The following is a 21,978-nucleotide window of genomic DNA, read 5'->3' as shown; positions in this document are numbered from 1 at the left end:
ACTAGGGGGGCACGCGCTCTGTTCCCATGTCGGCCCCTTTCCCCCTGGCCTCCCCTCCCCCGTGCTCCTCCCTGTACCTGGAGCCCAGCTCCTTCCACCTGTTCAGGTATCTCTCTCCATTAAGGTGCTCCCCCTCACATTTCACCTTTTCCCTTCAGGAGCCTTCCTGTGGGCTCAGGCCTCGGCAAGCATCAGCAGCTGCGTCCCCCTGGGGCCCCACTTCCGTCTTCACACCAGGCTCCGTGAAAAGTGTGAAATCAAGGCCCCCGCCTCAGGGCTCTTTGCTCCCTCCTTACACAGGCCTCTCCCTCTCCTGGTTGGCAGTTCTCACCTTTGTTGGGTTTGACAGCAAATTAGAAAATTTTTTAATTAATTTGTATAGCTTTATTGAGGAAAAATCTACAAAAGGTAAGATTTCCCAATTTTAAGTGCACAATTTGATGAATTTTGACAAATGTGTACAGTCACGTAACCACCACCACATCCATCACGTGTAGAACTTTCCCATCACCCCAAAGTTCCCTCGGGCCTCTCTGCTGTCAGTCACCTGGTCCAGCCCACAGCCCTGGAAATCAGAGTTCTGCCTTTTCTAGAATTTCTTATAAGCTTGTAGCCTTCTGTGTCTCATTTCTTTCACTTAGCCTAACGCTGCTGACAGCATCCTTGCTGGGTTTGTGTTACTATCACTTTCCTCTTTGTCCCTGAGCAGAACCCTTCTATATGGACAAGCTTTGATTTGTTTCTGCCTTTGCCAGCGATGCACATTTGGGTTCTCCCCAGCCTGGTTTTTATGAACAGTATTGCTATTCGTGTGTAAGTCTTTGTATAGCCATATGTTTTCTTTCTTTTTTTCTTTTTTTTTTTTTTTTTGGATAAATACCTAGCAGTGAAGTGGCTGAGTCATATGGTGAATGTATGTATTACTTTATAAGAAACTGCCAAACTGTTTTCCAAAGTAAATGTACCATTTTGCATTCCCTCCAGAGATGTATGAGAATTCTAACTGCTCAACATCCTTGTCAACACTTGATATTGTCTGTCTCTTCAGTTTAGCCATTCTAAATTGAAGAACGTATAGTGGGATCTCATTGTGGTTTTAATTTTATTTCCCTAATGACTAATGGTATTGAGAATCCGTATTAGTCAGCTCTGGGCGCTATAACAAGATACCATAGACTGGGCAGCTTTAAAAACAGACATTTACTTCTCGCAGTTCTGGCATCTAGGAGGTCCAAGATGCAGGTGCCAGATGATTTGGTTCCTGGGGAGGGCTCTCTTCCTGGTTTGCAGACGGCTGCCTTCTTGGTGTGCCCTCACATGGCAGACAGAGCTCTGTTCTCTCTTTCTCTTCTTATAAGGATGCTAATCCTATAATGGGGGCCCCGCCCTCACGGCCTCATCTACACCTAATTACCTGTGAATCAGGAGGTGAAGGGAGCAGGCGGACCCGGGGATGGGGGTGGGGTGGAGGGAAGCCCACTCAAGCTCATCTCACACCCAGACACCAGCTCCAAGGGTTCCTGATGTCAATCCCTGTAGAACATCCTCCAAGCTCTGGCAGCTGGTCTGGCAAAGATGGCCTGGCCCACACCAGCCCATGCCCCAAGGCTCCTCCCCAAATCCAAGGCTGTCAAACTGTGACAACCTTGGGCCCAGTGGGCTTTGTCCTCTGCGGGGGCTTGGAGCTGGGAGAGCAGGGGAGGAGCACGGCGCCAGCCGCCCAGCCCTCCCCTGCCAGCCTCTCCCCACCCGCCATGCCTCCTCCAGGCTGCTTCCCACCAGCTGTCAGCTTCTGGGACCCCCTGCTCAGTCTTCCTACAAGGACATTTTTAATTTCTTTCCTTTCTTTTTTTTTTTTTGAGAAATACATGTGGCAAAGGGAGCAACACAGCAGCTCCTTGGGGACAGACTGGGAGATGATCTGACCCACTACTCAACCACAAAGATTTCTTCTCTGTGATGTTTGGGCAAAGCTCACCATCACGCCCATAAGTGTGGGCCCGGGCCACAGTTCCTCCGCCAAGTAACTGAATTATCTTCCCCAAGGAGCACAGGGGCCTGGTTTTGGAGCCACGCGGAGCTCCTGCCTCTGGAGGGTGATTTCAGGGCCCTTTACCCTCTGTGAGAGGCCAGAGGGCAGCAGCAGCTGAGTGTGGGAAGGCGGGAGGTCCCTCTGGCCCTCAGCCCTGACACCCAGAGACCCTCTGCTCGCAGGGCCAGATCCTCAGCCCCAGGGCAGGTCAGCAGACTGGACCCTGAGCACCTCCCTTGCCCGCCCGGTGGGGAGGGGGGCTGCGTGGAGGGTCCACTCATATTCGTGCATATTTAAGGGTCCTTCTCAGGACACCAGAGGGCTCCCAGAATCCCTCCCAGAAATACATTTTTTAAAATAAACTGAGCAAGGCCATAGGTTGACTCAGAACAGATCCACACCTAGTGGGTTCAAAGATGTTCAGAAGGATGGAAACAGGAAACAGCGAAGGGGGTGGTGGGGCAGGCATGCCACAGACACACAGGAAAACAGGGGAGGCCCCAGGGCTGGCTGGACCACGGGCCATCCCTCTGCGGCCCTCGGGCCCTCCAGCTGGGCCCTGCAGGCAGGCTCCGAGAGGCAGCTTTGGGAGGCAGTGGCAGTTAACTGGGGGGTCCCTGGGGCATCCCGTCCGTGTTTTCTTCCAGCTTGTGCTTGCAGAACAGGCAGTAGAGGACCCGCAGCGTGCTCTTGGCGTCCTTGTTCACGATGTCTGCAGGCCGGGGGAGGGCAGGGCTGCGCTCAGGCCTACACGGGCGGCAGCCGACCGTCCAGGTCTGCCCGGGACCGAGGGATTTCCTGGGACACCGGACTTCAGTGCTAACCCCAGGAGAATTCTTGGCAGACCAGGACAGTTTGCCCGAGTCCCAGGACCCCTCACATGACCCTGCCACCACCAACTCCTGTCCAGTCCTCCCCTGCACCCTCTTGTGGGGTCCCCCTCAAGGTCTCACCTCTCTGGACAGCCCTCCCCCAGGGACCTTGGTCCTTCATCTCTTCTCCCCAGGGTCGCCCTGCACTAGGGTGGGTGGAAATTGAGGGCACACCCCTTACCCCCAGGAAAACTCAACAAACACTCATTATCCACGATGCCAGGCAAGAGGCTGCATCAACATGTCCGTCCCCACACCCTGCGGCCCACTCTGGCTGCCCAGGAACGGGGCCGCTGCACGCACCTTCAGGGCTGACGGCGTAGTTGAGAAGACCTTCATCCTTCAGCAGCTCCAGGGCCAGGGTGACGTTGTGCAGCTACGATCACAAGACCCCATCAGATGTCGGCAAGATGAGGAGCCCCACCCAGCACCCAGCATGCCTCAAGGGGGCCACCTTTCATGGTAAAGGCAGGCCCCGACGAAGGCACACAGCCCAGGAATCAGGGAAGGCTTCCTGGTGGAGGTGACACCTGAGGGTGAGTCCTGCCCGGTGAGGGGACTTAGCCAGAGGAAGGAACATAGGTTCATCCTGACCTTTCTGGATGTAGTCCCTAAACCCATGAGCAGCAGAGACTCCCCCAGAAACAGCTGAGTTCCACAGGTAAAGCATAGAGGAGGAAACCAAGGCTCAGAGTCTCCACAGGGCTCATCTGAACTCCCAGGACAGAAAGTGCCAGAACCGGGTCTGTCTTACTCTGATGCCTGTGCAAAGCGGGCTGGGGGCTGGAGGAGCCGCCCCCGCCCAGGTGCCTGTCCTTGCTGCCACCCCTCTGCCTGGCGCTGCCTCCAGCCCCGGGGAGGGTGCCTGGGCCTCAGTCAGGCCCACCCAGATTCAGATCCCCACTCGGTCCCCAGGTAACCTCAAGCAAGCCCCTTGGCGCCTCCAGGCCTCCACTTGCTCCCTGCAAAGTGGAGTCACCACCGTTTCCCCTGTGTCTTGATAAGGGACACTGGGTGGGGAGCCTCAGGGAGCCCCGGCAGCCCTGGCTGAGAGCAGCTCTTCTGTTAGTGGAGTCCTGCCTTTTCAGAACTGGTTTCTCCCTGGGGCCTCAGACACAACTGAAAAGACCCCTGTCCTGCTCTGGGCAGCCACCTGGTGTGGTGGAGAGAGGGTGTGGGGCGAAGCAGGACCAGCGAGGACTAAAGCCAGCTGAGCCCCCGACTCACTGTGACCTCAAGCAGCCACTGGGCTCAGCCACTCACAGGGCCACCGTGCAGGCTGGATGCCCCAGACTGGCCGGCCGTGCTCATCCCATCTTCCCATCTACCAGCCATCCCGGCCCCGAAGCCTGCTTCAAACAGGCCAGAAAGTTCCCATGGCGATCTAGCCAGGGGCCTAGAGGCCCGGCTGGCTGAGCAGCAGACAAGGGAGGCCCATCTGAGGAGGCCAGCTCTGCCGAGGCCACCGCCGGTCACCTCCTGGTAGGTCTGGCAGATCTGGGTTGGATGTCTGTGCACCAGCCCCCATCAGGTCACAAGTCACATGTCGACAAGTCACACGTCCTGCCTGGGTCTTTGTCTCCTGGTCTTAAATAGCATATCTTCCAGCTGCCTCTCCAAGCTGCCATGCGGGTTGAATGGGATGATGGAGACAGAATTGAAAGCACAAAGCAAGATCTGAAGTTGGAATAATGAAGGCACAGTAGGAGGCTGGCCTCAGCCAGGGCCTCCCTGCAAATTCCCTGTGCCCAGGCTCCCACAAGGGCTGGGAAGTGAGATGTGTGGGTCCCCGAAGCCCCCGAGAAAGAACCCTCTCTGAGGGGGAAAGGGTGGGCCACAGCCCTGGTCCAAGGACACAGGGTGGGGCCAGGGGAGCACCTGCAGCCACCTGCAGGGACTCCCGCTGTTCCCAGGGCACGGAGCTGGAGACCTTTGTGCCAGCCGGCTCCCTGGTGGCCACAGGACCACAGGGATTTGGAAGGCAGAGGGAGCATCCTTCTCCTGGGGACAGTTGCTGTTGGAGCATCACATGGACAGAGTGGCTGAGCTGAGGGTAGGTCCAAGATGACAGAGAGGGAGTGGCAGAGGCTGGTCATCAGCCCAGCAGAGCTGTCTGCTCTGTAGCTGGTCAAGAAGAAGCCAAGGCTGTCACAGAGGAGCAATGCTCCCAAGCAGGTGGAACACACCTCTGGGGATGTCCAGACCAGGTGGAAGGAAACCTCAGAGTGAGTCAGTCAGACCTCCATCACTCGTCCTGTCATTATGTCCCCAAGTCTTCCCCGAGACTGGAAAATTCTAGAAAATAAGGGCTGCGACTGTCACTGTTATTCACAATCTTGTCATGAACACTATTCACAGGATGCACAGAGAGTAAAGATCAGAGTGAGAACGAGACACCGAGGCTGGCTTCCACCAAGTCATGTGGAAGCCCTTCGCTGCAGGACTTCTCGGAGCCTTGAATACATTATGGCATCTCCTGAGCCTTTGAAACTGTGCATGTTTTCCCAAGTGATTTGACCATGGGATCCGTTGTACAGAGCCCCTCACAGGTCCAGTGTTTTGGAAATACTTCGTTCTTTCACTTATTTAACAAGATACTGATTGAGTGTCCTGCGCTCTGGCCTCGCCACAGAGGAGTTCGCGCTTTGAGGACTGCTGCTGTCGACGCTAGAACAACGATGGAGCTCGCTTCTCTGGGTCCCGCTCCTCGACAGTGCTCAGTCTGACCTGGAGGAGCTGCCCCGGGCTCCAGAACCATCTCACCACACTCTACTCAAAGAGTCATTTTTCTTCCATGCACAGTTTGAGGTGATGAAAGCAACACGATCACGTTCCACGGAGCCATGGAAAGGTTACGACCCAGAAGGATGCATTCAAACCGCCCTGGGGAGAAGGAATTGCACGTGGGAGGAAGCCAACGATTCCTGGCCCCAGCGTTTTCATTTCTGCCGAGCAGATGGTGCCTCTCCTCCGTCCATCTCTTCTCTTCCCTCAACAGGTGGCAATCTCACACAGACGCCACCAGCACAGAAGGTCTGATAATGAGAAATTCAATTTCCAGAGGCCACTCTGCCAAGATAACAGTCCCTCAGGTGTCCCACCCTCGGAAAGGGCCGTTGGGCCGCGCTCTGCAATAAAGACCTCTTCAGCGTTTTGACGATGCTTTCCCGCAGCTGAGCTTCCCTACGACATACTGTAAACTCATTCTCAGGTGTCTGAGCAGAGCTGCTCCTTTCCCTCGTCTACAATGTGGCTCATCTTCGGAAGCTGGCTCTAAAATCAGTGGCATCACCAAGCCAGCTGCACACGGGGCCTTAGAGGTCAGGACATTTGACCCTGGCTTGTGCTGGGGTTGGGGTGTGCAGATGTCGAGCACAGGCCTCGGCGCCCCAGGAAGCCCCAACAGCCGAGCAACACAGAGGGTCCCCGCTTGGAGCCATTCTTCCCACGGGCGCCATCCTCCCACCTTCCCTCGCCACTCACATGCCAGTGAACTGCCTTCTGGGTGCAGGGTCAGCGCCCCGGTCTCAGCCTCGCTGTGACGCGCCTAAGCCCTCGCACGGTCCCTGCAGCCCTGGGGGTGTCACCCCCTCCGTCTCCCGTGGGGCTCGGCCTGGCTCCCCAGGAAGGAAACGAGGACACCCCTCTGGCTTTGGAGACAGATGAGCCTGGATGCCAATCTGACCTTGACCCAAACTGGTTGACCAGCTTACTGACCCTCTCTGAGCTCAGCATCCTCAGATGGAAATGGGGATGAGGATGGTTCCTGCTCAGATGCAGGGAGGAACTGGCACGTTCGTCCACTGTGCCCTTGGGAGAGCACCTCACTGGCCTGTTCTGCATCCTCACGGCACCGCACACCGCAGGGCTCCCCCGCCTCCCCACCAAGGCCACAGGGCCTGCTCTGGCCAGTGAACGAGGAGGAGGTGATGGCACGCCAGTTCTGAGCCTGCACCGCTGCCTCCCAGACTGCAGGATCCACGCGAGGACTCCTCACTCCCACAAGGCCAGAACCCCTGCCACCTTGGAGCCTTTGCTGTCGCTGTTCCCTCCCTGGGGGGCCCTCCCTAGTTAACTCTGCAAACCACGCCTAGTCAATTTCAGTGCCACCTCCCACGCAAGGCCCCTCCTGACTCTTGCAGGTTCTACTAACCACACTTTCATTCAGGTCCCCCGCTGGCCACCCACCAAGAACCAACGCACTTCATCACGGCCCTGGAAGAACGTACATCACTGACGGTTCAGCAAGTGTAGACTGAGGGGTCCTAAAAGCAGGAGCTGTGCTGGGTTGTCTTTATGGCCCACAGGGCCTGACATCAAGCAGGACCTCAGAAAATGGAGGATAAGGTACATGGATTGATGGATGGATGGATGGATGGATGGATAGATGGATGGATGGATGGATAAATGGCTATATGGATGGATGGATGATCAGATGGATGGACTGGAAGATGGATAAATGGATAGACAGATGAATAGGCAGGAATAGGCAGATGGGCAGATGGATGGATGGATGGATGGATAGATGGATGATGGATGGATGAAAGGATGGATGAATGGGTGGATGGATGGATGGGCAGGTGGAGGATGAATGGGCAAGCAGGTGAATGTAGATGAGTTGGGTGGATGAGCAAATGGGCAAGTCAGTGGATAGGTGTGAGGGTTGATGGGTGAGACTGGTGGATGGCTGGACAGACATATGGACAAACAAACAGATTTCCTTCTACCTCTCACTTCATCTGGAACTGAAGAAAGGCTGGTCATACCAGTTCCCTAGGTCTGTCCACTCAGAAGGAGACCAGCAAGGGATGTCTTGAGAAAACTCACCATTTCTGCAGGAGAGCTGGGAGTGAGATAGAATTCCTTCAAGTGCAGGAAGAAACCTCTCAGCTGTCCAATCAGCAGGAGCAGGATGACTCCATCTGCAAACTGCAAGGAGGGGGCTGGGGGCAGGGAGCCTGCAGGATCCCACCTCGTCTCCTGCAGGCTGCGTAGCCCTCCGGAAATCACACTACCTCCCCGAGCCCCAGGTTCCTCTCTGAGAAACGGGGACGACCTCCCTGACCTCGCAGTATGGTCGTAAAGAGGGGCAGCGGTCCTTCAGAGCAGGCCTTGGCCGCCTAGCACACGGCACCTGCTCCATACAGCGAAGCTACTCTCACATTTTCTGTGAAGTGGCTTCAGTTCAGGTTTTAAACCACACACTATGCCATGAGCTACAGAAGCGCTGGAGAAAACAGGGTTAAGGGTAGAATCACTCCGCCAGGAGGACGCAGAGCTCACACCGGGCTCATTTTGCTGGGCCGCATTAATATATGCCTGTTCTGTCTGTGTGCTCAGAGATAAAGCTGTCATCCCAGCACATCGTACGCTAATATAATCCCACTCAGTCCCTTCAAAGACACAAGACACAAGATCGGATATTGGGGGAAACTACCCCGCGAAGTCCTTAATGGAATTTGCTCATGTTAGGTCTGTTCTGATGTTATTAGTTTGGCCTGGAATCTTCTCTGCTAATATTCACCCGAACGCCAGGGACTTCAATAGCCCCTTTTATCCAGCTGTTCCTAAAGACATCTTCATATGTGCCATTATTCTCCAAATGCCATTACTTTACCAAGTGAGAGATAAAGATGAAACTGGTAGAATACATACCTAAGAAATCGTCCCAGAAAATACAATAAAACCACAAACGTATCATTTGTTGGGTGTCTATAGCGTGCCTGGCAATATATGAAACACTGGATGCTGGTCATCTCATTTTTTACTCACAGTTCTATGAGGTTGGTATCCTTAGACCTATTTTAAAAGATGAGCTTGAAGTTCAGAGAAGTCCAGGTCCAAGGCCACACAGCTAAGGTGGAGGAGGCATCCTCAGAGCCCAGGAGCAACGTGTGCCCATCTGGCTTGAGAGTCTGCTATCTGCCCCCTGCCGTGTCCCCGCATGACACCACACACAGACTTCTCAGGTGGCCACCACGTGAGGTGGTGTGGGAGCACCAACTCTGGCCTCCGCAGCCTGGGTTCAAATCCCAGGTCCACCATTTAATCTGTGTGACCTTGGACAAGTTAATTAACCTCTCTGTGCCTTAATGGTCTCATCTGTAAAATAGGATGGCTTCAGTTCCCCCCTAAGGAGGTTGTTGGGAGGATTTAGTAAGTTCATGTATGCCGAGCGCTTTGCTCCGGGCTGGCCACCTCGTGAGGGCTTTATCAGTTTTAGCTTCCAAGGGCGGCGCCACACCATGGTTCCTGGTTGGCTAAAGTCAGGCTGTGTCTGAGAAGTCAGCAGCTCCGGCTAAGAAAGACCACCGGAAGCCATGTGGTGGCCAGACCCGGCCTCACCACCTGCCCCTAGTTAAGCAAAGCCCAGGCGGCCGGACACCTACACCGCCACGTGCAGGTAAGGCACCCAGGGTCCAGCAGGCTCCATCACCGCCCTGAAGGCCCGGGGCTGGTAGTTAACCTCGCAGGTCCTCTGCTCCCCACTGCGTTGAGGGAAGCTACGGGGCACAGCGTCCTCATGGGAGGCCGTGGCCCACCGCGGAAGGGGACCTCGTCAGAGCCTGCCCCTGCCCAGGGACTGGTTCGGCGTGAGTCAGCCACGGCGGTCCGGGCGACACGAAGCCTGCAGGCGCAGGGCCGTGTCCACACCCGCAGCCACGCCTGGCGCACAGCACAACCTGATAAACGCTGTGAGCGGATGCAATGTCGCAGGGAAACCTCATGTTCTTATTCAGTACCTGATAGTCTGAGATTAATTTTGAAAGAAGAGCTGAGAAATGGCTACTTGACAGTGAAAAGTAGTAACAATGTAAACCAAGCCCTCAGCCCTCACGTCGCGGGACCCCCACTGTGCCCAACAGCAGCACCCCCGTTGGAGAGGACGCCCCCAAGGCTCTGGGAGGTGACGTGCCCCGGGCCACACAAGGCGGGGCCCTGCAGAATCCTCTCCCGACCCACACCCCACGGCCCTTCCCTACCCGGACCCTGCAGCTGAGTCCCCACCTGGGTGTCCAGATTCTGCACCGACAGACCCAGGCGGTCTAGCTTCTGGTTGACGAAGTTCACGATGGCCTACTCAGGAAAGAAAAGGCCCCAGGCCCCTAGGTCAGGTTCGTGACCTTCCCACTCGAGGTCACCTAAAGGCCCACCCGTGACGCCCAGCACACAGCAGGTGCAGCACGAGGGCTCGGTTCCCTCCCCTTTGCCCGACCGCCACCCCCACACACAACTCGGGTGGGCAGTGGGTGGGCGGGCCGCGGGGGAGATGCACGGAGCTTTGATCTCCCTTACCTCTTTCACAGCGTTCACCTTCTCCGGAGCCAGCTTAAATAATTCATCAAAGACGTCCTCTGCAGACAGAGCCGATAAACACCTCGTTACGATGCTATTATCTCTGTGCCAAACTGGGACTTTTTTCCACCAAAGTTTCTCAGAACAACCAGTCTGCAGGGAGCTGTAGTTTTAGCTCAAGGTTCTTGAATTTAAGAACAGAACTGAGTCACTGCTCCCCTGGCTGTGTGGCCTGAAGGGACTCGCCTCCCGTCTCTGTGCCTTGGTTTCCTCATTGTAAAGTATGGCTGAAAATACCTACAGGGTGGGGTCGTTGCAAAAATCAAGTTCAGGAGTAGGTGACACACGTGTCACAGTGGCCGGGCACACAATAGGACTTAAAGGCTTCCCTGTCTGCTGTGGACACCATTCCTTCCTCTAGGAATTTGCCCTGCCCCCCGCCCCCAGGTCCCTCCTCCGCCCACAAGTCCCCGGGAGCTACCACGGGGGCTGAGCAGGGACCAGCCCAGGACTGACACTTCGCCCACAAGTGTCCTCCCCATCGTTTGTGTGTCAGCAGAGTAAGGACACCCAGCCCTCCCAGATTATGAACCTGCAGCGCGAAAAAGGCCTGCACCCCGAGCAGCTGAGTCATGCCTGCGGAAGCAACTTAGCAGCTCAGGCCCCGGCCACCTCAGCGGCGCCAGGTCTTCAGACTAATGCCCTCTTCCTGCAAGCTGCGTTCCTGCTATTTCCAGCCAACACGCCTCCCCGGGGGACTCTGGTCCTCAGGCACTGAATACCCAAACCGGGTAGAAGAATTCACCTTTGGATTTTGCCACTCAGCAGCTGTGTGACTCTAAGCAAGTCACTTCACCTCTCTGTGCCTCAGCTCCCTCACTAGTGAAGGGGGGAAAGGAGCACCAGAGAGCACCCTACATGTTAAAAATGTCCCGTAAACCAGTGAACATGGTGGAAACACCAGTGGTCCCTCCCAGACCTCTTGGCTATACTCAGTGAAATTGTGTCCCTGAAGGAGCCAGGAATTGAGAATTTACCCAGGTGACACAGGCCAGAACAGGATGGACATGCTAGAAAGGGCACCCTGCTCCGTGTCCCTGCTCCTCATTGTGTGACCCAGACTCATGTGGCCCCCTAACAAACACTGCTCCTGGGAAACCCCCACGTCCTCACACTGATGCTCCGCACACACACGCTCAGACATCCCATCAGCTCCCCTGCACTTCCTCTCTCCTTCCTTCCTCCACTCAAGCTTTCTCAGCCCCTGTTCTCAGAAGCCCCTTGCAGGTCATTATTTCCACCTTTGCAGGTGAGATGTCCTTGGAGAACCCCCTGCCTATACAGCTCTGTGTCCTAAGCAGGGAGAGTTCAGGGAGGAAAAATGTTAGGATGGATGGATTGTTGATGGATGGATGGGTTGGTGGATGGATGAATGGATGGATGCAGGGGTGGGTGGATGAATGGATGGATGGATAGATGACCAGCTGGCCAGGCAGACTGACTAACAAGTGAATGAATGAAAGAAGAAATGTCTGGATCAATCAGTCGGGTGGTTGACGAGCTCCGTCACAAAAGCAGCAGCAAGATTACTGAACAATCACTATTAAGCACTTACTCTCTGCCAAGCACATTGACAAAGTATCTTTTAAGCCTCACCACCAGCCCAAGAGGTGGATGCCATTATTAATCCCATTTTACAGATGAGGAAACTGCGGCACAGACAGGCTCAGACACTTGCCCAAGTTCACGTGGCTAATAACGAGGGAATTAGTGTTTGAACCCAGGTTGCCTGGCTCTGGAGCCCGTGCACTGAACAACCCCAGAGTCCCCACCGATAGGAATTATAAATCTCTCTACCCCTATGAGCAGTTTCATAGGAAGGAAAAGCCAGATGCACAGACAGACAGACAGAAGGAGGGACATATGGACAAGGAGGCTTGAAACACACACAGCGGACCCCAGAGGAAGTGTGGGCACCCCAGCAGTCATCTCTTCCTCATTACGTGTCTGTCTCAACACACACCCAACAGACAAAGAGCTCCTTAAATTAGGAAAGTACTCACTGGAAGGCTGGTCCTTGTCTGTGCTAAAGGGGAAATTGTAGGAGGAAAAAAGCAAACGCGTGGTTAAAAAAAAAAGCTTCAGACCTGTGGTCTCTTAATATGACAAGACTCAGCCGCGGCCAGGTTGACAAAGAGACTGGCCTCGCTGCTTTCCCTCCTGGCAGCTCCGGAAGCTGGCAGGGCCCTCCCGGAAAGCAAACTGCAGAAGAGGCTCATCCCCTGCCCCTGACGCCCCCATGCCTGGAAGTGTCTGGACTGTGTCCTTCGTGGCTGCTGTTTTACGTCGGGGGGAGCGTATTTTACACACCATAAACTGCACAAATCCTAACTTCAGAGCCTGCGCGTGTTCCGTGGGCACACCCAGGCGTGGTCACCGCCCCCCACGAGGCCCGGATCCCCCCCAGTGCCCGCCGCGTGTCTCCCTCAAACCCCGCCCACGGAGACCGTCACCGCTCCGCTTGTCCGCCGGCTGCTCCAGGCTGTGAAATGAAATCCTACAGACTCTTTTGTGTCTGCCTTTTTTCACTCTTATTTTTTTTTTTTTTGAATGGTTTTTCTTTGACTTTATTGCTCAATTTTCCACCCCAGCCCCACCCCCTAGAAGCAAGACTCTGGGCCCAAGTTCCGCCAAGCCCTCTACAGAGAGCCGAGAGGCCCCGCCGACCATGCCCCTGGCAGGGACCCGGGCCGCGCAGGGTGGGGACGGAGATGGATTTCCTTCACCTCCCAGGCAGTTGGGAGGTTCGGCCACAGGCCAGGCCCCGCCCTCTCTGAGGCCCTTCTAAACTCAGCTTGCAGTTCAGACACACCTAATGGGAGCCCCCCACTTCTAACCCAGGACTCTGGTTCTCTCGCTGCAGAGCCCACGTGCATGGCCCCACCTCCCGAAGGTGAGTGTTTCCGACTGGGCGGCACTGCAGCCAGGACTGCCCGGGGGGCCTTTACCTCTGGGAGAATGGAGGGAAGAGCTCACTGGCTGAGCAACTTCCGGCATCCTGCTCGTCCAGACAGACAAAGGCCAATGGCTGGCTGACCTGGCACTCAAGCACAAGCCCCGCCCTGCACACAGTAGGCGCTCACTCAGTGCTGACGGTGCGAGCGAGCGCTTGGGCCCTTGCCTCCCAGCACCTGGAAGCCTGCGGGGCCCTGCTGTTGGGCTGTCAGGTTTCTGCATCTCCCTGCGAGGACGTGGGGAAGTCTTCCCAACAGCTCCCAGGCACCTGGCGTTAAGGACCCAGCATGGTGTCGAGGTCCAGAGACCCCAGACCAGGTGGGTCTGCTCCCAGCCCCTGGCCCCAGGCCCCACGATCCATGCCCGAGAAACCACAGCCAGGCCCCTGCCGCCATCTGTGGTCCTTCCCTCACCCGCATCCAGTGAGACGTTCCACCAACTTCTCTGACTTCAAGCCACTTTTGGTGCTCTAAGAGAGAAAAAAGGACCCAAAATGGAGTAATCCCAGAAAATTCTACAACCGACACCTGCCTCTAGAGAAGACAGTAGGGGCCAAGGCAGCCCCGAGGGACCTGGTTTACTCTGCTACATCCCCTCCTCAAGGTGGCCTCCTGGGCAGCCCTCGCTGCTGCGGCCAGCTTCACTGTCCTTCCCATGGGCCTTGAGTCCCCAGAGGATGGGGACCACCTGCCTTGTGCCCCAGGTATCCCCAAAGCCTGCCCAGTGCCTGGCTCACAGGGCGTCCGTGGGCAGGTGTTGATCTGAACAACGAAGGAATGATAGGTGGGTGAATGAATGAATGAGTGAAGGAATGAAGTCACCTCCGATTTGCATACTTGTCAACAAAGCCAAGGCACCACTCAGTGGAGAATGCAATGATTTTGAAAAAGTAAGAATGAGTTTCTCTGGAGTTTGGCTGGACTTCTTCTGCTGGGTGAGTTCCAGCCAAGCCCCGCTGCTCCCCGGGTACCCAGGTACCGCTGGAGGAGGGGAGGGTGGGGAACGGGAGCAGGTGGGCCCTGTCTGTGGTGCTCAGGGTCTGTGTGAGAGAGAAGCCGTGGACTCCTGGGCCATCAGCTATGGCACAAGTCGTGTGTGTGCTAGAGAGAGAATCCCGTGAACAGAGAAGCCCAAAAGGTCCCTGGAACCATCGCCACACCCATCAGTCAGGGGTTGAGACGGTCAACGTGACGAGGCAGTGGCTATGACTCAGTGGTGTGAAGCCTCCAGGAAGGCTGGGAACAGATGGCCACTTGTGACCCAGGTGCACGGTTGACATCACCCAGGACCTTCATGACACCCCGGGCAGGTGCCATCTGCTAAGTAAGAGGGACTGGCTGGCCCACAGTCCTCCTCATGGCCCCACTGGACTCTTGGCATCACAGCTTTAGCCCAGACCCTCTCTGCTGTCCTGGTGGGATTTGATCTTTCTCACAGCTCCCTGGAACTCACTCCGGTTCAGCCCCCACCGCCTGCAGCAGCCCCCGACCCAGGATGTGGCGAAGTGGCCCTGAGATGCCCAGCCTGCAGGCGGGCATCCTCAGATCCATGGCCCCCTACCTCCATGGTGATCACCTCCACCTGGACGTTGGCTGGGAGGGGCAGGTCAGGCTGGAAGTGCTCGGCCAGGGCCACAAGGAGATGCAGGGTGGCCAGCAGGTCCTTGTTGAAGATGGCTGGGAGGGGAGGGGGCATGAGGTCAGAGCTCTGGGGGCCGCCAAACCTGGGGCCACATGGTGGGTTCCTTATCATCACCACCCCCCGCTGCAGCCCAAGGAGCTCTGTGTCCAGCCTTCTGGAGAGCCGAGGTCTAGAGAGCTGTATTCAGAACCTAAAACTAGGCACGCTCTGCCCTAGTCATCCGTTTCTGCAAATACAGCTCGAGGCACAATCCACCACTTGGACCGGGCTTTTAACACACAGATGTTCACCGCAGGGCTGTTTGAACAACTAAATGTCCTACAGTAGGGCCCTGGTTGAACAAATTGTTTGATTTAAGCCGAATGTGACTTGATTCAGGGCCAACATCACAAACAACAATTATTGAGTGTAAGAGTGGAAACAGCGGCGAAGGTAGCGGCAGGGGGCCTAAAAAACCTGGGCTGGAAAACTGCTACACGGCGGCCATCCAACCTGGGAGAAGCTACTCAACTCCTTTTGGCCTCTGTTTTCTCAACTGGAAAATGGACAGGATGGAGAGGTTGAAATAACAGGAAATTCATACCAAATGGTTAACAGAGTGGGGCTTTGCACACTAATTTCTTAAGAGCAGGCACTGCGCATACAACTCAAATAAATTAACACCCGGGACAGTTGTGCCCATCTGACGAGGTGGACGGTGCATGCGTGGTGCGGGGAACACAATAATTCATGGCTGCGTTATGGACGCGGCTGCGTTTACATCCTGACACGGGACTTCACGGCACATCCCCCCACTCCCACCGGGAGACAGAAGTGAGCGGGATGGCTGCTCCCCCGGGCCCCCCATCCCCTGAGCAGCCCTGGCCGAGGCAAGGCGAGGCCCACGTACTCTCCACGCTCCACTGGGCCTGCTGCTCCTCCACCTGCAGGCTCTGGTTGGCAGCCTCCAGGACCACCGTGAGCTTGCGCCTCTGGTTGGCCGCCGTCAAGGCGATCTCCTCCACGTCCAGCTTGAGTCCCGCTAGCTTCTCTGAGGGCAGGAGAAGGAATGAGGGAGGGAGAGGGTGGGGAAGGCTGGGGGAGGGAGGGGAAGGGGTGAGGACAGCTGGGGCCCCTGCAGGGGGACCCACAGCCGGTCTCCTTCCTCCGAGGAGTAAGGGTGCTGCCCCTCCACGTGGGGGGCACCCAGGCTACAGCAGGATCCCCACTGGCCCACATCACCTTGACCATCCCCTTGCCCCACCCCCTCAGCCTCCCACACAGCTCTCGCTCCTCATTCCGGCGGGGCCGCGTGGCCTCGGGTTAAAGCCGAGACCCCTGACTCCTCCGCCTTCTTCATGGTGAGACCTGGGACAAGTCACTAGGCCTCTCAGAACTCAGTTTCCTCGTCTGTAAAATGGGGACGGTAATAGTACAGAGATGTTCTGAGGATTAACCCCGCCTGGTCCGCGGCAGGTGCTCGGCAGATGCTTAGGCAGCCATGCCGGGGGGGACTGACCCACAGCCCATCCTCTGAGGGCTCTGCAGAGGAGGCAGGCCCACCCTGCTCTCCGGACTTCACAGCTTTGTCAGCAGCCACTCACGGAAAAGGTGGTGCAGGATGAGTCCATCGAACATGTCCTCCTCCAGGCTGCGGACCACGATGTGCTCGGGGAGGAGCTCGGCGTTGATCCACTCCATCAGCACCTGCAGGCCCCGAGGGACAGCTGACCCGGGGCCAATTCTCACCTGGCCCCTAACCAGGCTCAGCTCTGCCCTCCTCCCACCAGCCAACTCCTACCCAGCCTTCAAGGCCAGGTCAAATGTCACCTCCTCTGGGAAGCCTGCTCTGATCGCCCAGGCTGAGTTAGGGGGCTGCTCTGGGCTCTGGCAGACCCTCTGCTTCTCTCCACCACAGACCTGGGCGCTGTGGGCAGTTGTCTGTCCTGTATAAGGGGCTGGTAGCACAGGGGCTGCTCACGTCCCGCCCCCTCCCGCAGACCTTACCGAGGTCCTCCACGATGGCCGACCCCCTCTGGGGCGAGGCCTGAGGGCTGTCCCTGGAGGCCAGCCCCACCCTGCTCGTGCTCATCAGGCTGGAAGTGGCAGAGAAGCAATGCCCCATCCCTTTAAGGGAGCAGCCAGAGCCACACAGGACGTGGCGGATAAACAGCCCAGCTCCCCTACACCAGTAAGAAGGCCCAGAGAGGCTTGCCCCATGCTGGCTCCCAGAGGTGCCCAGCAGGCTTGAGCTCCGACAGCTGTCACCTGCTCCATCACCCTGGGTGGCTCCTTCCCGCCCCATCTTACTTCCCCACTCCCCTGCCTCATCTCCTGCAATTACCTCCCAGTAACCATTTGCACCCAAATCCTTATTTCAGGATCAGCTGCTGGAGGAACCCAAACTAAGATGACATGTCAGCACCCCACCAGATTTTCCAGGGTCGGGGTGTGCTGGTTCTCCTCTGTGTCCTGGTGCCCAATAGAGGGAAAGGTGGATGGAAGGGTTGAGGGAACGTGAGGGAGGGAGGAAGAGATGGAAAATGGGGCACAAACCCTCTGGGGGTTGAAAGTAGCGCAAGCCAGGTGGCCTCCCTGGAGGCGGCAAAAGAAAGGCCCCATGGAAACTAGAGAAGTAGGCTGAGGACAAAGGAAGGCCCCGAGCCTGGGCCTCGCTGGTCCTGCAGCCAAGAGGAGGCCCGCGAGCTGGGCGACTCATGCCTGCTCCCGCCCCCTCCTCCAGCTGTCTGTCACCTCAGGCAGCTGAGCCAGATGAGAAGCACAAGCTTTGGGACTGATGACCTGAGTCAAACCCCAGCTCTGTCCCTGCCCAGCCGTGTGTCCCCCACAAGTCAGGTCACTTCTCCGAGCCTCGCTGTCTGCTCCCTAGGATGCAGGTGACAACAGAGATGTCTCAACCATTGTGAGGCTGGCTGGGATCATGTCCATCAAGGCACACAGTAGGTGCTCAATAAATGTTCTTCACGCGGCCATCCAGTGGGTCCCCCAGAGGCCTGCGTGAGCGCCACCCACAGCTTGAGGTTGGGGAGGGAGGGGGCCGCGCACAGTCCCCGCCCCGAGAAGACGAGAAGACCTCCCTCCTCCAGAGAAGACGGGGGGGGGGGGGGTTCGCACCCTCTGCAGTTCTTCAAACTTGGCGTCTTTCCGGGAAGTGGGTGGCAGGAACTTCTTCTTCTCCCCTGGAAGCAGAGGTGAGCATGACACATGTGGGGACCCTGCAGGTCACCCCTAGAGCTGGCACCTCGGCCACAAGGGATCATCAGCCTTGCTGCTTCACACTCGCATGCGTGTGCGCACATGGATACAGGCTTTTGCACAAAGACACCGCATGCAAACACATACAGGCACACACACAGATGCACAGACATGTGCACTCACACAGACACGTGCAGACACACGGGCACACATATGAGCACATGCCCTCACACCCCCAGAGCACCAAACGTCCAAAGTGGCTTGGGTTCCCGGACATGCCTCGTCCTCCACACCTCCCTTCCTTCGCTCTCACTGTTCCCGCCTCGCCCTGAATGCCCTTCCCCTCACTTCCTTCCTGAATACAAGCTCAGCCTCAGACACTGCACTGTTAGTATTCTGGGAACATACTTAAATTGAAAACTTATTTCTTGTCTCTCGGACCCACTTTTAACTGGGCACACGGTGTCTTGTCTGCCAACTCCACCCACCTGTGTGAGAAGGAGCCACGGCCCAGGTGAGCCCAGGGTCCCGGGCTCCAGGGGGCCGAGGTGGGGCTCACCTGCGTCTGTCTGGCTCCCCGGTGTGGACAGCACACTGAGGCCTCCTATCTCGTCCTCTGAGCCCCAAGACCTGGGGCAGCTTCTCCCCCAAATATTAGACTCACAGAACCCACAGATGTCAGAGCCGAGAAGGACCCTTGGGATCACCTAGTCCTGATGGCCTTGGGGGAAATGGAGTCAGCACATGAGGATGACCTTGCACAAAATGCAAATCCACAAAATGCATTGCATCTGTGTTTGCATGGCTCAGCTGGAAACTTCTAGATATCCAGAAAACTTTGAGTATAATACTGGAGGAGGGTGGGCTCTGGGTCAACTCTGGGGGAGCGGGGGAGCGAGGGAGGGGCCAGGGCCCTTCCTGGAGCAGACTCCTTACCACTCAGAACCATCCCATGTCCCAGCTCTGACTGCCAGAAATTTAAGTACCTCTAAACCAACTGTAAAACAGAAAATAAATATTTTTTTCAAATAGCTAAGCCCTACCACCCTCACAGCAGTTTTCCTGGTGATGCTTTCCAAGCTTAAGCCATTTATAAACAGAGAACGTCAGACGGTCAATGAAGTCGGCCCTGCGGCTCCGGATGTTAATCTGCTCCGATGCTCTCTGTGTCTCGGTTTCCTTATCTGTACAAAGCAGGTACTAACACCATCCTCAGAGCCTCAGATGAGCTGCTGCGGATCCGAAGTGCTCAGCACAGCGCCAGCACGGAGTGGGCACACACAGCAGTTAGTATCCGCATCAGCACACCGGTTAACCCGGAGACGTGCGGCCATGAGGGATACAGGGATAACTCTGTAGAAGGTTCCAGGAGCAGGGGTGTCAAGTGTAAAGCAGAAGGCATAGGCGGGGGCTGGACAGAGCTGGACGGAGCTGGGTGCCTGGCATGGCCTGTTTGTTTTTTGCGATGCAGACCCTCCCCCTCCACCCCGCCGGGCCCCCACCTTGTGAAAGTTCTTCCACTGCCGGTGGGTCCACCTTCCCAGGGAGCTGCAGCAGGTTGTAGAGGGCCTCTGGCTCCATCGCTGCCTTTCTGGCCCTGGAGAAGCAGGGGACAGAGGACGTCAGCTTCTGAGTCACCCTAAACTCGCTCTGTGTGCTATTGCCTCCAGACCGGGAGGCATACGCTCGCAGGGAAGGGCCAGCATTCACAGAGCCTGCCGTCCTCGCTGTGAGTAGGGTGCCGGGCCCCGGGGCCTGGCAGAATCAGAACCTCTTTCCTGTTCCCTTAACTCACTTCCTCTCCTGCTCGGGGGACAGCCGTGCCCTCCCACTTTCTCTCTGGCCCCCAGGGCTTCCCCAGCGCACACATTTGGGGTAGGGGCCTCCTGTAGCAGAAGCGGGTGGTCAGCTGCAGCCCCCAGGGAGGCCTGGCTGGCCCAGCGTGTGGTGAGACGAGGCAGTCACAGGGCTGACACCCAGCCAGGGGACACCGGGGCGCTGCCTGCAGACCGGTCCTGCCCCGAAGTGTGGGAGAGGGAAGAACAGAGCCTCTAGGCCAACTCCATTCCCTGAATCCCCAGGCTTCCTTTTGGACAGGATTCGGTTCAAAGGATGCAGTCAGAGGAGAGGAAAGAGCGTGGCCTCGGGGCTAGGAGACTGGGTTCCAGGTTGGCTCCCCCTCATTCTGGCTGTGTGACTTTGGGCAAACACCATTCCCTCTCTGGTCCTGATGTTTCTTTGCAAGGAGGGGCTGGACTGGGCAGTCCCTTCCCTGACATGGATCTCAGTTTCTTCATCAGAAAACTGAGGGTGGCCTTTCTCCCCAACACATTGGATGAAGCTTAGGGGAGATGACAATGGGAAGGGAAACGGTTCACCTCAATACACGAGAAGTAAGACGGTGCCCTTCGGCCCCCCTGGGCCCCTGGGCAGGAGGAACAGCCCACTCTAAGCGTGGCGGGCGGGGCCCTCCCTGTGCCGTCTCGGCCAAGACCGTGCTCTCTGGGCTCCTTTTCCGTGGGGGCCCCTTCGAACCCCCCTGCCGTGAGCTCAGGCTCCCGGCATCACAGACGAGCGGGAGCCCCACAGCGGAGGACTCACCAGATGCTTCCTCGGCGCTCGAATGGTGGTCCCCGGGTTCCCAACAGAAGCAGGTTCCGGGTTCCCTAGGTTGGCGGGGGCCCCAGGGGCAAGTGGCTCACTTCCTCCCAGGCCTGTGGCTTCTGCAGGGCCTGCTGGGCTGCGTCTGCAGGGAGCTTCCTCCTTGCTGGGCTGCAGGCCCCGATGCTCTGAAAGCAGCGTCACCGCAGCCCCACCGAAAAGCTGGCCCTGGAGCCCCGCCGCGCCTCCGGGCCCCCCAGGAGCTCTACTGCAACTCAAAGTTCCTAGTTCTTCTTTCTCTCCATCTGCTTCCTCCCCCGGGCTTCTCATTTGCAAACAGCAGCGCCAGGCACCCAGTCGCTGAGGCCAGAGGCGGGGAGTCAGCTTCCCCCGCAGACCCCATGTCCCCACCGTCAGCAAACTGTCCCTCCAGCTCCTCGCCCCCGGCCCACGCCAGGCCCTGCCCTCTCGCCTGGACCACACAGGAGCCTCCCGGCTGGACCCGGACCCGCGCTGCCAGTTCCGCTCACACCCCACCTCCCGCCCATGAGTTGCTCTCCACAAGCAACCGGAGGACCCGCTTCATGTCCCAACTCACTCAAAACCCGCCAAGGGCTCCCGGTGTCTCTTAAAATGCAATCCAGTCGGCGCAGCCCAGCCCCTAGGTCCCCATGCAGCCCGCGGTCTACATGTCCGTCCTCACCTCCTAACTCTCCCGTTCTCACACCCTCCCAGCCACCTGGGCGACTCTTCTACTTCCTGAAAATGCCACGGACCTTCTGCTGCAGGGTCTTCACACTCACTGTGCCCTCTGTTGGAAGCCTCTGCCCCCTCTTTTAAAATGGCTGAGTACTGATGGTTATTATCAGCTTAAATGCCTCCTCCTTCAGGAAGCCTCCCCTCACTGCCTTATCTAAAGGGTAGATCCTCGTGTGATTCCTTACCACAGCCCCGTAAGGTCTCCTTTGTCCCAGTGCCTAGAGCACTACCTGGCACAAAGTGGGTTTAAGGGATAAATATCGATGGCCATTGTTGCCTCAGTGATCAGGAAGTTTTTCCAAAGGAGAAGTGGGCTTTGACTGATGAATAAGAGTTTGCCAGCTGAAGATGGGTGAGAGCATTACAGGGGGAAGGAACAGCCTGTGCAAAGGCCTAGAGTTGTTAAGGACAGATTCCAGGACAATGGAGCAGACTGGAGCTGGTCACTCGAGCTGGACTTTTCATGAGCCAGGCTGAAATTACGAGTTTCCATAGTAACAGGTGACAGTGCTAGGTGACAGGAAGCTAACCACCCTTTCTCTGCTGCCAGATCAGGCAGACTACAGA

At 57.0% G+C, this 21,978-nt stretch overlaps 1 protein-coding gene and 1 long non-coding RNA gene across 5 annotated transcripts; one reads left to right on the top strand and one right to left on the bottom strand.

Annotated features, from left to right (window-relative positions):
• Positions 1 to 369: 369 nt before the first annotated feature.
• PARVG (parvin gamma) lies at positions 370 to 21,378 on the bottom strand. Of its 4 annotated transcripts, none has more exons than XM_014553096.2 (14): positions 21,251 to 21,370; positions 20,653 to 21,012; positions 19,554 to 19,648; positions 17,971 to 18,035; positions 16,440 to 16,542; positions 15,746 to 15,886; positions 14,776 to 14,891; positions 13,629 to 13,684; positions 12,264 to 12,286; positions 10,201 to 10,259; positions 9,913 to 9,981; positions 7,732 to 7,833; positions 3,208 to 3,280; positions 370 to 2,779 (listed from the first exon to the last, which is right to left on the bottom strand). In XM_014553096.2, the coding sequence occupies exons 3-14, from the start codon at positions 19,630 to 19,632 to the stop codon at positions 2,736 to 2,738; spliced, it is 930 nt and encodes a 309-aa protein (XP_014408582.1). In that variant the 5' UTR covers positions 19,633 to 19,648; positions 20,653 to 21,012; positions 21,251 to 21,370; the 3' UTR covers positions 370 to 2,735. The 4 variants fall into 4 exon arrangements, 3 of the variants coding, with proteins under 3 accessions (XP_014408582.1, XP_014408579.1, XP_014408581.1); XM_014553093.2 differs by having other exon boundaries at positions 370 to 2,744; positions 21,251 to 21,368; XR_004324365.1 differs by lacking the exon at positions 370 to 2,779 and adding an exon at positions 4,168 to 5,787 and having other exon boundaries at positions 21,251 to 21,371.
• Positions 7,187 to 13,236, top strand: LOC116667543. Its single transcript, XR_004324366.1, has 3 exons — positions 7,187 to 7,251; positions 8,565 to 8,569; positions 13,225 to 13,236. It is a non-coding gene; the product is annotated as an uncharacterized LOC116667543 (long non-coding RNA).
• Positions 21,379 to 21,978: the final 600 nt, after the last annotated feature.

This window comes from Camelus ferus, chromosome 12, assembly GCF_009834535.1.
Source record: "Camelus ferus isolate YT-003-E chromosome 12, BCGSAC_Cfer_1.0, whole genome shotgun sequence".
Lineage (NCBI taxonomy): Eukaryota > Metazoa > Chordata > Mammalia > Artiodactyla > Camelidae > Camelus > Camelus ferus.
Note: the sequence above shows the minus strand (reverse complement) of the source record. Positions and strands in the feature narration are given on the sequence as shown.